The 17,783-nt window shown below is 40.5% G+C and overlaps 1 protein-coding gene across 2 annotated transcripts in view; it reads left to right on the top strand.

Moving 5' to 3' along the window:
• LOC124271619 (proto-oncogene tyrosine-protein kinase Src-like) overlaps positions 1-14,363 on the top strand; it is a 28,795-nt gene extending 14,432 nt beyond the window's left edge. For both annotated transcript variants that reach the window (XM_046706773.1, XM_046706772.1), the window contains 5 exons: positions 3,139-4,137; positions 8,991-9,089; positions 10,041-10,146; positions 13,656-13,747; positions 14,311-14,363. In XM_046706773.1, coding sequence (XP_046562729.1) covers positions 3,513-4,137; positions 8,991-9,089; positions 10,041-10,146; positions 13,656-13,747; positions 14,311-14,348 — 960 coding nt within the window. In that variant the 5' untranslated portion in view covers positions 3,139-3,512 and the 3' untranslated portion in view covers positions 14,349-14,363. The remainder of the gene's footprint in view (positions 1-3,138; positions 4,138-8,990; positions 9,090-10,040; positions 10,147-13,655; positions 13,748-14,310) is intronic.
• Positions 14,364-17,783: the final 3,420 nt, after the last annotated feature.

Below are 17,783 nucleotides of genomic sequence, written 5' to 3'. Positions count from 1 at the left end.
GGTGTACACAGCTGTATGGTGGGTATGGTTGTTGGGGAGTGTACACAGCTGTATGGTGGGGATGGTTGATGGGGGGTGTACACAGCTGTATGGTGGGGATGGTTGATGGGGGTGTACACAGCTGTATGGTGGGGATGGTTGATGGGGTGTGTACACAGCTGTATGGTGGGGATGGTTGATGAGGGGGTGTACACACAGCTGTGTGGTGGGAGATGGTTAATGGGGGTGTACACAGCTGTGTGTGGTGGGGATGGTTGATGGTGAGTGAGGATGAAGTGGGTTTAACGTCGTGCATGAGAATATTTAAGCTCATATGGCCAGAGCGTGCATGCATGTGTATGTGTATGTGGCGGGCTGTTTGTACTGGCCCAGAGTGAAACTGATTTTAGGTAGTGCTAGCCCACTGAGATACCATGCCACAGTGAAGCATGAATACCCCTCTCAGACACATTATACTGACTCCGAGCCGACTAGTCCTTGTTGTACCCATTAATGCCCGGCGACAGGCAGGGACCAAAAATACCATATTTTAACGTCTTTTGGTATGGTATGGGTGGTGGGATCAGACCAGCGACCTTCCGCTCTCTCTAGCGTGGGCAGCTCTAATCCACCGCGACACCACTTGGGAGGCAGTCCAGGATGGTTGATAGGGGTGTGGTATACACAGCTGTAGGGTGGGGATGGTTGATGGGGTGGTGGATGTACACAGCTGTAGGGTGGGGATGGTTGATGGGGTGGTGGATGTACACAGCTGTAGGGTGGGGATGGTTGATGGGGTGGGTGGATGTACACAGCTGTAGGGTGGGGATGGTTGATGGGGTGGTGGATGTACACAGCTGTAGGGTGGGGATAGTTGATGGGGTGGTGGATGTACACAGCGGTAGGGTGGGAGATGGTTGATGGGGTGGTGGATGTACACACAGCTGTAGAATTAGGGATGGTTGATGGGGTGGTGGATGTACACAGCTGTAGGGTGGGGATGGTTGATGGTTTGGTGGATGTACACAGCTGTAGGGTGGGGATTGTTGATGGGGGTGGTGGATGTACACAGCTGTAGGGTGGGGATGGTTGATGGGGTGGTGGATGTACACAGCTGTAGAGTGGGGATGGTTGATGGGGGTGGTGGATGTACACAGCTGTAGGGTGGGATGGTTGATGAGGTGGTGGATGTACACAGCTGTAGAGGGTAGGGGATGATTGATTAGGGTGGTGGTGGATGAACACAGCTGTAGGTTGGGGATGGTTGATGTGGGTCATGGATGTACACAGCTGTATGGTGGTTGATGGGGGTGGTGGACTTACACAGCTATAGAGTGGGATGGTTGATGGGGGTGGTGGGTGTACACAGCTGTAGGGTGGGGATGGTTGATGGGGGGTGGTGGTGGATGTACACAGCGGTAGGTAGGGGATGGTTGATAGGGGTGGTGGATGTACACAGCTATAGAGTGGGGATGGTTGATGGGGGTGGTGGGTGTACACAGGTGTAGGGTGGGGATGGTTGATGGGGGTGGTGGGTGTACACAGCTGTATGGTGGGGATGGTTGATAGGGATGGTTGATGTACATGTCAAAATCTGTGTGAATGGTTGAAGTTGATGGATTTATACATGAAACTACCTATTTGATATTTTCTAAACACAGCGGTTTTGGTCGTTTATATGAAACTACACCACTTTGTTTTATGCATAGTTTTTGGTTAATTATTTTAATTTGTTAAGATCAATCTCAATTTTCCGTTTGATTTTAAGTACCCAAAACCCCTAACACTTTCCACAAAGTTTAAAATAAAAACAGGAATTGCGTCATCAGAATAAGAGAGAGATGTGGTTCCTTGTCGTTGTCAACAGATTATACAAAATCAGAAATTGAAATAGAAGTCAGATATCCCAGTATTGTTTCCTCAACTATGTTTCTTATGATACAGGAAACTGATACTTAACTTCTTTTTATCATTACTAGTTATTGGTTAAATAGAGAAAATAGAAATGCTTTTTGAGGCAGAATGTGAAAAATTCCATAAAGTGTATTATTAATTTATTTGTGGAAAACCTCCCTTAAGATTTAAGTTGATGTTCTATTGTTCATGACAGTGAGTGATGTCATAGGTGTTTTCCGGAAATAAAGGCAGTTCTCAGAAAGTATTATTATTTATGGCTTTAAACTATATAAACTGTGACAGCTGTAAGCTGTGAATTATTTCCACATATAAATGCGATGTGTTAGTGCTGGTGCTGTTATTATGGACTGGGCTACCTGTCAACGCTGCAAGTAACTGTACATTTGTTTCGAGTGACTGGTCAGAGTATTTGCTGTTTGTTGAACATGTTTTATGTGAGTTCAAGGTTCAGGCTGTACCAAGTATCTTGAATGTATAACAGTGATTTGTGTCTTAATATAAGTACTAGATTGGAAGGCCATGTGTTACTGTATTATAGTGCTTTGTGTCTTAATATGAGAATTAGATTGGAAGGCCATGTGTTACTGTATTATAGTGATTTGTGTCTTAATATAAGTACTTACTAGATTGGAAGGCCATGTGTTACTGTATTATAGTGCTTTGTGTCTTAATATAAGTTACTAGATTGGAAGGCCATGTGTCACTGTATTATAGTGCTTTTGTAGGTCTTAATATGAGGTACTAGATTGGAAGGCCATGTGTTACTGTATTATAGTGATTTGTGTCTTAATATAAGTACTAGATTGGAAGGCCATGTGTCACTGTATTATAGTGCTTTGTGTCTTAATATGAGAATTAGATTGGAAGGCCATGTGTCACTGTATTATAGTGCTTTTTGTCTTAATATAAGAATTAGATTGGAAGGCCATGTGTCACTGTATTATAGTGCTTTGTGTCTTAATATGAGAATTAGATTGGAAGGCCATGTGTCCACTGTATTATAGTGCTTTGTGTCTTAATATGAGAATTAGATTGGAAGGCCATGTGTCACTGTATTATAGTGATTTGTGTCTTAATATAAGTACTAGATTGGAAGGCCATGTGTCACTGTATTATAGTGCTTTGTGTCTTAATATGAGAATTAGATTGGAAGGTCATGTCAGGGCTTTGTGTCTTAATATAAATATCACATTGGGAGCTCATGTATAAATGTATTACAGTGTTCTGTTTTCCATGTTTCAGACTGTTAGGACTTCTTCCACAACCATGGGCAACAAATCTGGGAAGCGAGAGTATACTATTGATGATGACACTGCAAGCACAGTGTCATCGAGCTCACGAAAAGGTCACTTTATTAAACCAGTGGGGAAACAAGATATAGATATTCTAAAACAGTATGAACCCAGAGGGACGGAACAGTTTCCAAGAGGAACAGAACAAATCCCTGGAAGAATGGAACAGTTTCAAAGAGCAGATCAAGCTATCCGGCGAACAGAAGAAATTCCTGGAGGAACAACAGAGCAGTTTCTTAGGGGACCAGAACATCTTTCTAAAAGTCCAGAACATTTGCCTGGCATAACGACCCTAGTTCTAGGACAACAGCCTTTCCTCCAAGGATGGTGGAGCAGCTGTCTGGTTCTAAGATGGCAGAAAGTGGAGAAGCCTCCTCACAACTCAGTTCAGGGTATGTGTCCCAGAGTAGCTCTGGTGCATCATCTCAAGGAGTTGTTCCAACATCTTCACCCACCAAAGCTTCTCCGACAAGCCAAGCTCCGCCCACGGAACATAATAATCCACATGCAAATCATTTGGTAGCAAGGCGTAGCAAGTCTGTGGATCATACTTTAGATCCGCCGATGATGTCTCAACAAGCTATAGATGCATTTAACAAGGCCATGAATAAGACTTCTCCTATAAGCATTCCTGGTTTCAGTAGAAGACTTTCACAAGATGAGCTTGGACATAATCCTATGTTAAAATCTGTAGCTCACTTGAAAAACAGAGAATCTCCTAAACTACCTCCAAAGCACCATTCTCCGAAATCTTCACCGAAAATAACTCGGATCAATGTAACTGGACATATTGGGGCTGGTGGAATGCCCAGAAATTTCTCATCTCCAAAACTTTCGCGGCGTTTCACTAAACGACTTCCAGGACAACAGTTGAAACTGACAAAGTCCTTTGAAGATCTGCAGTTGATAATACCTGAAATGGACAACCCAACTCTCCCAAATGAAACCAGTAAGTATACAGTTGATTATTAGTGGACACGAACAAAAACAGAACTACAGACGTGTTTCCTCATTGGGGATTCCAGGCAAGAATAGGCCTTCAGCAACCTCTGTTAGTCAGATCATAGTGATTCTGCTATAGCATAGGTTCCCAGCAAACTCCTGGGGATTCTGCTATAGCATAGGTTCCCAGCAAACTCCTGGGGATTCTGCTATAGCATAGGTTCCCAGCAAACTCCTGGGATCCTGCTATAGCATAGGTTCCCAGCAAACTCCTGGGGATTCTGCTATAGCATAGGTTCCCAGCACACTCCTGGGGATTCTGCTATAGCATAGGTTCCCAGCAAACTCCTGGGATTCTGCTATAGCATAGGTTCCCAGCAAACTCCTGGGGATTCTGCTATAGCATAGGTTCCCAGCAAACTCCTGGGATTCTGCTATAGCATAGGATCCCAGCAAACTCCTGGGGATTTTGATGTAGCATATATAGGCCCCTATCAAACTCCTGTTTGTTGTATGATGGGATTCTGGTTAAAAATAGGCCCCACAAACTCTTTTGGTTGTATTGTGGGCTTTATGGAATATAGGTCCTAGAATCCTATGTTGATCATTGTAGTGGAAATGATCCAACCTACGCAGCCTTCGAGGCTTCCACAGTAGAATCATCAGTGGATGAGTGGGTTACATCACTGACTTTGCATGCTGAAGTTAGGAGCCTCAGTCTAAGAGTCTGGGTTCAAACCCTGGATGGGACTGAACCCTCAAGAGTAGTAGAACTTATGCTTTACTTCGTGTAATTCCAAATATAAGTTTAAGGTTTGTTGTTTACTATTAGCTCTGTTAGGTTGAAACAAGAACAAAGTTGTTTCACTCAGTCAATGAGTCAGAGTGTACGCATTCTGTACAGGGTGGTTGACATGTAGCCGCTTACTTTCGGGGAACATGTACATGTATGCACTTCAGGTACAGAGAGCTCTTGTGGTCTGGGGCGGTGGGGTAGCCTAATGGTTAAAAGCGTTGGCTCGTCACACGAAGACCGGGTTCGAATCCCACATGGGCACAATGTGTGAAGCCCATTTCTGGTGTCCCCATGCGTGATGTTGCTGGAATATTGCTAAAGCGTAAAACTAAACTCAGTCAGTCAGTCACTCTTGTGGTCTGTATAGGAGGCAGTTGCCAAAAACTAATCATGTCCTCTGAACCTGATTGATAACTATTCCTTGAAAAGTAAACAGGTTTTCTTTGTAGCCCTTATCCCAAATAGATCAGAATTTAAACTGTTTTAAAATTAATTTCTTTATAGCACTGGGCTCTGACAGGTTGATCCTTAAAATAAAAAAGTTACATGTCTCACCTTCTGTAAAATGCATGATTAAAAGTGATCAGGGGGCACAAGGCTGGTGATTGCCTGTATACAGGAAACAGTGACCTCAGCCTCAAGGAGTATCATGGTTGAATTGTCAAGGTACATATGATTTTGTGACATTATGAGGACCAAAGAATACTGCTGGAGGTTAAATATTGAAGGCCTACATTTTGGTCACATCTGTAATCTATTTGCTGAAAAGAAACACAGAACTATTCAATGCTTTCATCTGACAGCTGTTTCACTTTGTCGTAATTTTTAAATTTTAGGAACTTTTAGTTAAAATATGGGGAATAATGATTAATTGGAACAGTGTTAAACAGGTTAAGTATATTAAGGCTGACATGATCAATGTTGTGAAACCTAATTGTAGAACAACTGTGAATAATGGTGTGTTCTGTTGATTAGAGTCTTAAATTCACTGAAATATATGTAAATAATACTTAGTTAAATTGTATGCATACTAAATGATATAATGCACACATTTTATAACATGTTAGTGTAATGACAGGATTGTCTTGTGTACTACAGTGCAGATTTGTCTTTCAGAGAATCGTACTCACTGCTATATCTTTGCATAGGAGAGAGAACAAAACAAACCCACTGTCACTGAGGCATGTAACACATGCATCCGACTGTACACCATGATACTTCATTGGGAAGACATATGAATCATACACAAGAAAATACAGTAATATTTTGTTTAATTTGCACAAATCTTCTGACCAGGTATTGGTTTGGCCTCTCTTCAGTTCCTGTTCTGATCGAAAAATGTTTTTTACAGCGGTTGACTAGGCCCGTGTCAAATTTTTATGTATTCTGTACCATATCTCACATTACTATCATGATCGGATCGGATTTTCACATGCCTACAAATATTGCAACTGTCATTGTTGCCCATTACTCATCATCATGCTATGCAACAAGTATTTGATCTGCAAAGTAACATACACTACATATTGTTTTCAGATTTTGAATTTTGACTCGACTCTGGTCTTTGACCTTCCATTACTAGTGTAGTTGGATTTACTGCATACAAATATTTCCTTTGAAATCTCCATGGTTTATGTGATTACTCATGTCAGTATTGGTGTGATTGTGATATAAGTGCTACATATACCTCAATGCCAATGAACCGGAAAAATATATGGGGCACAATGCTTGTATCATAAGCACATTTAAGCACATACACAGAAACTTCACAAATGATTGTCATATCAGCAAGGAATGCTATAAGTTGGTTGTACTGATGTGTGATATAGTTTGGACATTGTTAACAGGTTAATTAGTAAGCTGGTTAACTTGTTTTACTCGTAGTCTCTTAACCCCAAACTAATTTACAGCGCAAGCTAATGTATTTTTATACTTAGCATAACGTTTTGAAACTCAGTGCCTTGTTTATATGCCATATTGCATCTATTTATTCATGGAGCCATTATCACTGACAAATGTCTTTCAGCATTCTCTGTTAATTACAAGTGTTTTATTAATTCTGATTTATTTTTATATTTTTTACAGGTAGTGAGAAGCTCATTATTTGGTTATAGATTATTCAATAAATTATGCAATATTCTTAAATTAGTTCATGATCAACAATACTTCAGTTAAGCAGCATTTTAAACACTGCTGCAATACAAATTAGACTTCTACTATGCATGTTGGTATTTTATATACCCATATTCATTCATTAACATCTGGGGTGATTGGGGTAGCCCTATTGGTTAAAAGCATTGGCTCGTCAAGCCGAAGACCGGGTTCGAATCCCCACATGGGTACAATGTGTGAAGCCCATTTCTGGTGTTCCCCGCCGTGATGTTGCTGGAATATTGCTAAACGTGGCGTAAAACCAAACTCAGTCAGTCAGTCAGTCATTAACATCTTATAGCTCACAAACCTCACAATAGTTTAAGATGAAATGGTATGTTTACTCAGTAAAGGTTTCCTGCATTAATCAATTGCATAGATAGTTGCTCATGATGTTCATCACTGGATTGTCTGGTCAGGCGGGATTATTTACAGTCTGCCACCATATAGCTGGAATATTGCTAAGTGCAGCATAAAATAAAACTACTCACTTCTGTGTAAATATATTATTATAATAGAAATTAAAGATCTCCATTTTGAATGTGGAAGGGAGACACATTAAAGAAGATTGTGATGAATCTATAACTTTTGTTTAGGTATAGGATTAATCTTTAGAGTATGGAGTGGGAGATGTTAAAATAGTAATAGGTCAAGGACTGTACCTGCAAATCAACATGGGCATACTCTGCATGACATCTTAACTGACATGTTCATCCCCACTATGAAGTATCTTAAAACATCTCACACTCTGATCAATTTTATACATGGGAATCAGGGCAGAAACTTTCAAATGTATATAATTAAAATAATATTTTGTTTTAGTTCCTGAGAGATTGTCCATGGCATGATGGTCATGCTAACTACCACTGATTTGCATGGCACACAATTGTTTTCAGGTAGTCTGTCTCACAGTCCCTGAACCATTATTATTTCCTACTGCCAAGCCCTCTCTGCAGTGCTCAAGCCCTAAATAAAGCAAGTCTTGGGATTTCCTCAGGTTCAGATTCTGTGAATCTCTGTGATCTCCCTGGGGGCTCCTTTTTCAAATTTAAATGGGCTTGTTTGTTACTATCAAAATTATATATATTCCAGAGACTAAGCATTAGTCTATTTCCAGAGTGCTGTGAGTGATTGTAGCTTGAATATTGATGATTGTGGTCACCAACAAATAGTTGATAAAATATCAGTCATCGGAGTTGCTCCAGTATGGTACCTCAGTGTGTAGGTGATCATGTTGATGTTTATAAACTAGTGATCGGAATTCTTTCAGAATTGATCGAAGAAGAATTGGTCTTCAACAACCCATGCTTGAGGCGACTAGCATGATCTGGGGTGTGAGGCTCGTTGACTTGAGTCGATGCATGTCATTTGTATCCCAGTCATGATGATCTCAGATCGATGCTCATGATGTTGACCACTTTGGATTGTCTGGTCAGATTCGGTTGTTACAGACTCGGTCAGACATGAATGGAAGCAAATGATAAAGTCTTGATATGAGTGAGCAAGGCAATCAGATCACTATATATCTCATTTCTGTATCTCAAAATTTAATGAAAACAACTAGTTCAGTTTGTTGACAAAGAAAGCACAACAATTATTTTGTTGTTATTTTTATGCACATTGTTGTTTTCACTGGAGTGCTTTGACAACTTCACCCAAAGAGATCACTAGAGAATGAATAGTAGCGTGTTCTATGTAGGTTTCTTTTAGTATGCCAAAACATTTCCAAATACAAGGTGATACAAAATGATGCTGAATTGTTTCAAAAGCTGACATCTGACCCTCAGGACCCATCCATCCTTTGTGTGAGATTGGGTATTATCTAGGGTTTCTATAGGCGTGTCCTCAGATCTGGTCTAATGAGCCTGTATGTACCATCAACTGACATATGCGCTTCATATTTGTTCTTTCAGAGCCTGTTATCTTCCACAGCAATGTATGCGACTTTGGGGCAATTAGCGAGGATGGCTTGTCTTTTGTGAAGGAGACAGACTCAGGAAGGTTAACACCAGGTCAGTACTGACAGGTACTTCTTTCAACATTTCAACCATATGTCTGATTACACTCGAGATCACCATTTGTTATCGTTTTGGGCATAGTCTCCTCCTTACATTTATGTTCTGAATTTATCAAGCTCTATAAATGAAGGTATTATTGTCATTGTTACTTTCGACAAAACATGTATCATCAGTAAGAAGAGCCTGTTTCTATAAATGGTTTCTGTCATAATACTTGAATATTATTTTCCTTGGATACGGTATCCCTTATATAGCTGTAGGCATTATAACTCAGTTGTGCACTATATGAAATAATCCTGTGGACCATTGGTGGATGCAGGGCTGGGGTGATGGACTGAAAGTACATGTTAACTGACCATTGAAGATCGGGTTAGGGAATTGTTCTTCTGCAACATGTCATTGTATCCCAATTGTGTGAATCGGTGCTCATGATGTTAATCACTGGATTGTCTGGAGACTTTATTATTTACAGACCGCTGCCATATAAGCTGGAATATTGCTGAGTGTGGCGTTAAACAACAACCAAACTAAAATTAAATAAAGAAAACATGCTTACTGCTCCAGTCACATTATGTCTTAGATGATTTAACCTATGTATATTATATAAATTCTGGTTCCGCCACTTGCAGGGACACCTGTACAGAATGTGTATGCTAAATGTTTTATTTATTGTTTTGTGATGATTATTCTCTGTTAAATGAATATTGCCTATTGTTTTGTTTAATTATTTGTTTTAGGAATTTGCTGACCTAACCCTTTAATGAATAACATCAAAATTTAGATAAAAGTCTAAGATAAACAGTCTTCTTCATGAAGAGAGTCTGTTAACTATTTCAGTTAAGAAACAGGGTGAAAGTATATATTTTTTATTGACCACTGTCTACAATAGAAGTAATTTTACACTGTATCATAAATATGTACAAGTGGATTATTTCTGTTTTGCAGTGACACTGCTGATTGGGTTGATCTGCACCAGCCTGACCAATGGGAAGAGAGGATACATCCCTGTCAACTATGTGAAGGTGGATGATAACTCCCCTCAGGCCCAGGAGTAGTTCATCTCCCTTTGAGTCTGTGACTTGAACCATGAGTCTCAAGCCTGAGTCTAGTAGATTCTGTTTGGATAAGAAATGCTTGCTGAAGGGTCGTTGTCAGCACAAACTACAGATATGTATTTAGATATGTACAGAAATGTATGTAAACAAAAGTCCAAAGTATGAAGCGTGCATCTAAATGCTAAAAAGTCGGATGAGAGCATATTCCACTAAAACCCAGTACCAAACCGTATGTAGTTGTTCCTATGCTGATTGTAGACTGACTGGACTGACTGAGTTTGGTTTTTTTACGCCGCTTTAGCAATATTCCAGCAACATATCCAACCAGAAATGGCTTCACTCATTGTACCCATGTGGGGATTCGAACCCGGGTCTTCGGTGTGACGAGCCAACGCTTTAACCACTAGACTACCCCACCGCCCCTTCAGCTGATTGTGAGTGCTGTTGACTGCACCTGCGAAAAAGGACCCATCATAGGGAACATTTTTGTATTCCTATATTGGCTAGGGTACGTTTCTGTATACAGAAACGTACATGGAGTACACATCTGTCGTACCCATGCCAACGACAACCCCTTCAGCATAAGTAACCGCAGCTAATTACAGTACATGTGATAAAACTTGACACTACTAAAAATGATGCTGACTCGTCTCAGATGTTTTTGGCTAAAATGGCAATTTTCTACTTCAAGATAAAACTGTTTTCATAGATTCAACAATGTGAATTTCTATTTTATTCAATTAGATACCAATAATGATGTTGTGAATTTGAAATTTGAATCTCCATTCTATCATGCCAAAATATATGAAACCTTTAAGATGAAAAGGAAGGAAGAGGCATTGGTTGAGTCATTTGGTTGAATGGTTAAATCTTGGGATCAATAATTGATGCTGTCAATCCCTAAATATCACCATAATGCTTAGATCACTTTTCCGCACCTTATCTGCATCGCTCTACCTCATTCATACCACAAACTCCCCAGAAATAGATGACCCAATCCCAATGCTAGGGTTCTTCCTGCTGTGTGAAGGAAGGAAGGATGTGAATCTACCTGTTAGTCTGAAACTGACTCGAATAAAACCCCCTGCACTGTGAATATGACACCCCTGGTGAAAATGTTTCCTGTTTAGATTGTTTGACAGAAGTTGCACTTTCACATCTATTAGAATACTAGTTGTGAATATCCACAAATGACTGGATGCCACTAATTACATACATCATACATACTAACATTTGTATAGCGCCGATATCCAGCTCAGCTCAGCTGCTCAAAGGCGCTTTGTTTTTCCCTCGTTCACTGGATGTCAATCTCAACGGCATATTGTATTGTCAATCTCAACTCCCTGGGGAGCATACAACTCTTGCATCCACTAGGCGCACCGAGTTATTGTGGCATTCCCATCCTTACGAGGTGTTGGGACATGTTCCCCAAGTGGTTGGTTGGTTTGTTGTGTAACGCCGCTCTCAGCAATATTCCAGCTATATGGCGGTGGTCTGTAAATATTCAATCCAGTGATCAACAGACATCGATCTACACATCTGGGATACGATGACATGTGTCAACCGAGACACCGAGTCTGACCACCCAATCCTGTTAGTCACTCCTTACGACAAGCATGGGTTACTGAAGATCAATATTCTAACCTGGATCTTTACGGGACATGTTCCCCAAGTGCCTCATGGTGATACTGTGTTGCTGACTCAGTGACGACATTAGCTTCTTTAATGATATAATTCCAACAGGGTTATCGTCTGGCTATGGTGCATCATGAATTGGTTCTTATGTATAGACTTGCACTCTCTTTAAGGGCATTACAGATTTTTATACAGCATAGGCAAAGCACGCACTATGAATGCAAAGGATGCAAAATCAGTAGTTGATGCCAGGACACAGTATTCAACTTAATAGAATCAAATGGTCCGACATTGACTCGTTACAACTGCAGGGTTATAGCGAAGAATAACATCCAACTAAAACATTGGACATAATACAACACCACTCTGATATGGATGTGCAACTTCTTTGTTATTTACACACCGACGCTTCTGGGCTACTACTTCAGTTCCCCTTCAGTAGGTGAATGACAGAGAATAGTTACAGAGAGGTATTACCCTACCAACTTCTAAATGCCTATCAAACATCCGATTGTTTGCATATTGTACCCAGCGTGACATATAAGCCCTAAATCTTTGTGTGCCATCTGTTCTCATTTACATTTATTGCCCTAATTCACCTGTGTTATGATGATATGGTCTAATTTGTCGACTGTGATATATGTATGATTAACCTGTTTTTATTCATCAAACATTGTCCGTGGATACGATATGTGCTTAAGTTTGAATCCCATCCATTTGTCCACCGCCGTCACCTTGTGAAACTGCGGATATGGTTAACTTTTAGCAATTTGGTCATTTCATCAAATATCTGACCTTGTGGGGATTGTGACTTTAACCACTGGGCTGCCTCACTACACAAAGAAGAAGGATGCTCTGGCTAGCTGCTATTTTCTGTTGCCAAGGTTACATAGAGCTGTCCCCATATCTTGCTGTGTGTTTATTTGTATTCAAAGTTATAAATCTTTATGAATACTGACTGACTGAGTTTGGTTTTGGCGCCGCTTTAGCAATATTCCAGCAACATCCGCGGTGGGGGACACCAGAAATAGGCTTCACACATTGTATCCATGTCATGGGAGTTGAACCGGGTCTTCGATGTGAATGACTGACAACGCTTTAACCACTAGGCTACCCACCGCCCTTTATGAATACATTGTGAAAGGAATTAATAGATAAAATATGTTTTATGCAGCAGTCAGCAATATCCTAGCTATTTAGGGACTATGAGCAGTGAGGATTATGGATTATCTGTCCAGAGTGATGGAATGATGTTAATCTCAATCCATGGCGAGCATCTGACAGCAGGACTTGTTGGTTACAAGTCACTGATGTTTGTAGAGTGAACATGAAGAGAATTGTATAAAATGTCAACCCTACACACAGACTTAATGTGGCCTGTTGTTCAGATGGTAACAATTAGGGACATTGGAACATCATGGATGTCAACCCAAATGTTAAAAAGAACAAAGCATTGTACATATTTGGTCTCCATTTGACCAATCAGCATTGAGAATCACTAAAATTCATGTGCAAATATCAGAGAGTTATTACACATATTATCTTTCTGTCAGTACAATGGATTGAATGTCAAGTGTCCCTTTTTTGTTGTGTCACAACACCCCGGATCATGGCCATTGTTCAAATGTTACTGGCGACAATGGGCCATGGTTAATCATTTGTTCCTGGTGAAATTATTAGTCTCTATTGTCTTGACTGTCAAAGTATAACGTAATGTTCCTTTGGGTGGGTCATATAGATACATTTCCAACAAGATCATCCAGAAGGCAGGGTGTTTGTACAAATGAGGTGTTACTGTGCATTGTGGGACTGTACTGTACCTGCATGATTTCTTGTCTGCCATGGTTCAAGTATTGGTGATGGTTTTCAGCTGGTGGTTTGACTGTAGCCGGCATGATGGGGAGGCGTGGCTGAAAAGGGAGGGCGTGATGACAGGCAGCTTCCTCGTTAGGGCTTCGGCAGGTGAGACACTACCCTACACACAAAGTGAGTGAGTGAGTGAGTGAGTGAGATTTTATGCTTCTTTCAGCAATATTCCCGTAATATGAGAGATGAGGACAGCTAAACTTGGCTTCCCGTTGTGTGTGCAAGTGAAGCCACACACTGGCGTGACAAGCTAACACTTCAACCACAATGTTTCGCAACTGCCTGGGAAGTGTTTGAACACATTATAGGAATATTTCTGTAGTTGTGTTCCATTCTTCTAAGGTGCCGCTATGTACTGTACAGAGTGGAGTCCTTTAGGTGGGCCAGCGATCATACCATGGGGACATCTGTATTGAGATTCATCGATCTGACCCACATTGTGTATTTACTAGATCATCATAGAGCTTTTGTTGTGGTAGGTGAACACTCGGATAGCCACTAGGCTGTGACTGAGAGACTGAGCAAGTGAGTTAAAACTTGACATGTCATTGGGGATATTTCTGCCATTTTAGTAAGTACATTTTCAGGACTTCATGCTAACTTTGGAGATGAGCTTATGGTAATAGAAATATATAATCTAAAGTGCTTGTCATTTTCAGACAAAAATTCCTATGCATTGTCTGTGCGGTGTCTATGAAGCAGACGGCAGAACACCGTCTATCCGACATACAAGATCGTAAATGCGACTGATGGGCAAGTATACATTGGAGTTAGAAAACTCTTCCCTGACGTCATCAAGCTTGTGGAACATTATCAGAGTGAGTGTCATTTGCATTGTCTTTGATCTTTGACTGATGCTCGGAGCATGTTCCAGTGGAAAAAACAGTGTTTGGAGTTGAACCTTGACCTGATTAGTATGTAGTATAGAAAACTTGTAAGCATCATCGGGCAGCCATCTTGGATTTCTAAATCAGGCAATCATCTTGAATTTGCTTTAATTGTAAGGTCACCATTCATAATGTACATGCCCTAGTGGGGGTGGTGGATGGGAGATTTTTATGGAGAAGCATGCATGTTCAATGGAAATGCCCCCCCAATTTATGTGCATAGTAATGACCCTCCCTGCATGTCATGTACAAAATCAACAATGCCCCCAAAAAAAAAATCATCATCACCCCTAGCCACATAAATTATGAACCGTCCCTAACTACCGCCATAATAGACCAATATGTAAGGCCTCCTTGATCCTGAGAACACATTTCACCAAGAGTGAATGCAAGTGAACAGTTCCGAAGAACAATGGGACTCTTGAGCTGAACCCAATTGTTCTCTCAAACATTTGGTTTTGTTTGAATTTTTAACCCCTGGATGCCACAGGGACATATATGTCCTTCCCCCTTCAACCCTCGAATTTGAAGTGGGAATAAAAGCTCAAAGTATCCCACGCATAAATACACTTCACAGTTTCTCAATTCTATGGAAATTTCCTGTTTCTTGATACCATCCACTATTATTTTAGACAAAGCTCAAGTGCTGAAAAATGACCTTCACAAAATAGGCTTCATCGAAATGGCTTACATTTTGGATACAGTATGAAATCGCTTATTCACAATGTGCGTATTTGCTGTATGTTTTGAAATGTGAAAATCGGATAATTACTGTGAGTATTGAATTTCAAAATAACATATTTACTTGATCACTGATATCGGTTTACATGGTTTCGCTTATTATAATTCTGAAAGCGTTGCCGGCGAATCTAGAATCGGTTGGGATGTTTTCGAAAATGCACTTACATCTAACACCGTGAGAGCCGCTTCGCCATATTGGATAGTGTTTACAAAATCACGCTTCGCTGAAGGCGGTGTATGGAGGCATATTATTACATCAATGTAGATTTCATATTCGGTTTAGAAAAATGCATCGCTGAATTCCCCATACATTTTAGAATCAATTTGAAACTGGTCTGTGTAACCAATAATAACTGTCTAGATAAAATGAGGCCGAGAACATGTTGGGTGTTGAAACGAGCAGCTATTAAGCTTGAAAGGCTAGCGTTTGTGTGAGAAATAAACAAAGACAAATTCGACTTACACTGCGTAGCATTTTCTGAAATTTTTCAGCATTCATCCGTCTATTCCATTTGCCTCCAATGGCTCATAATACCTTTAGAATATGCATGGAAAAGAGTATAAGTGGCAAGAAATAGGAAATTATAAATAGATACAATCCAATGATTTGATAATTCATAGAGAAATTGTCAAAGTTTCCGTTATGGCGATGACGCCATGACTGGCGCCAAATCAGAGCGACAGCGGTAGTGATACCATTTCTGATGTATATATGCGTGTAGTGGCAAATGAAGCATATAACAATACGCGAATGGTCAGAATCATTCACGATTTACTTGCATCTCAGAATTTATGTATAGCGATCCCTGAATCGGTGGGTCGCAAAATCCTGTGTGCCGCGCCGGCAAAGCGGCCGTCTTGTGAAATGGGTCGTGATGGTGATCATCGTCTTTACGGCTGACCATTCTTAAATAGCGACTGAAATTACGAAGATTTTCTTGATTCCACCGTTATTGCTCGTCGTAAACTCAGAATGATCTGACTATATTCATGACCGACCACCTAGTTTTCACTGCGTGAAAAGGTTAATACGAATACGGGCCAACCAGATGCGTGTTGGCGATCGTCTAATCGCCAAACGACAATTTCTTATGATGCTCAAATCATGAATATTATCTGACTTATAATTTCTATTTCTTCGCTACGATCTCTTTCATGTATATTCTAAGGTATTGACTGTTGAACGATATCGACGAAAAAATTTCGAAAAGAAGATGAATTTGTCTTTGTTTATTCACGCTTGTGCTCAACACAGCGTGGAACACCTTCATCGTTTAGTCTCATTTTTATCTGAACAGTTATTATTGATGACACGAACCAGTTCAAACGATTCTAAAGCTAATGAAATTCGTGATCACCGGCTTCAACTAATCCCGATGGGCGTCTCAACTCCAAACTAAGCAGCATGTTAAACATATCAATATGGCGGCATACCGTCATAGTACGTGCAACATAACGAACCATTTCATCGTGCAACATTCAATACCAATAGCGGAAATCATCTGAAACGTATGGTGATCACCAAATAACTGTTTGAAATTCAACACTTTCACGTATCCCGATTTTCACATTTCAAGCGTACGGCAAACTGCGCTGATAATCACTGTCGATAAGCGTATGGCTATTTTGGTCATTTTCAGCGCTAACGATAAATGATTGAATAATCAGGCGGCTTCCGCGAAATCAGCTGATGAATCACGGACTGTCACCGGTTGAAGGTTGCTATATACGACTCGGGATAAAATGAACTCTCGATGAGAACAGTGAGTTCGGCTTCAAATCCCGACCGAATTCGCTAACGATGATTGCTCGGATCAAAGACGCTACATATTGATTCTGTGATGAACGTTCATATTATATTTGGGGGTGATGACTGTTTTTTTTTTTGGGAGACGTGATTTTGTACATGGTCGTACTATGCGCCGGAGGGCGTTCGATGATTTCTTGCCACCCACTAGGCTGTAACCGAATATTGTTGCTATTCAAAGCGCAATTCAGATGATTACTGATTTAAGTCCAAAGATAACTTCTCCATGATGCTAATTTTCCCATACTATATAATCGAGTCGGGATTCAACTCAAACGTTTTCCACTGGGTGTCTCGACATCGATCAGATCAAGGAACAATGCAATATTTTCACTTCTGATAATGTTCCACGAAGCAGTCGAGAAAGGTGCTTTCAATATTGCGCCCGTCGATCGTTCGTATCTTCTGATACGGTGTTCTTACCGTCTGCTGAACACTTGCTGAGTATGCGTAGGGAAATTTTGTCTTGTACCACAGGTATTATATATTTCGCTGCCATAAACTCATCTCCAAAGTGCGTAGTCAAAATCGCTTGCTGATGACATCTGAACTCGCTAACCTCGGTCTTCATTTTAATTGACTATCGTTCGTAAAAGCAGTAAACTATTATTGAGTCGAAGATCGATGATATTTTTGAATATTCTGACGCCTAAGGTTTCCGCTTTCTGTACGGTATGGCGACGCTAGAAGAATGAAC

Source organism: Haliotis rubra, unplaced genomic scaffold (assembly GCF_003918875.1).
Source record: "Haliotis rubra isolate DU_JTF1 unplaced genomic scaffold, ASM391887v1 Scf1619, whole genome shotgun sequence".
NCBI lineage: Eukaryota > Metazoa > Mollusca > Gastropoda > Lepetellida > Haliotidae > Haliotis > Haliotis rubra.
Note: the sequence above shows the minus strand (reverse complement) of the source record. Positions and strands in the feature narration are given on the sequence as shown.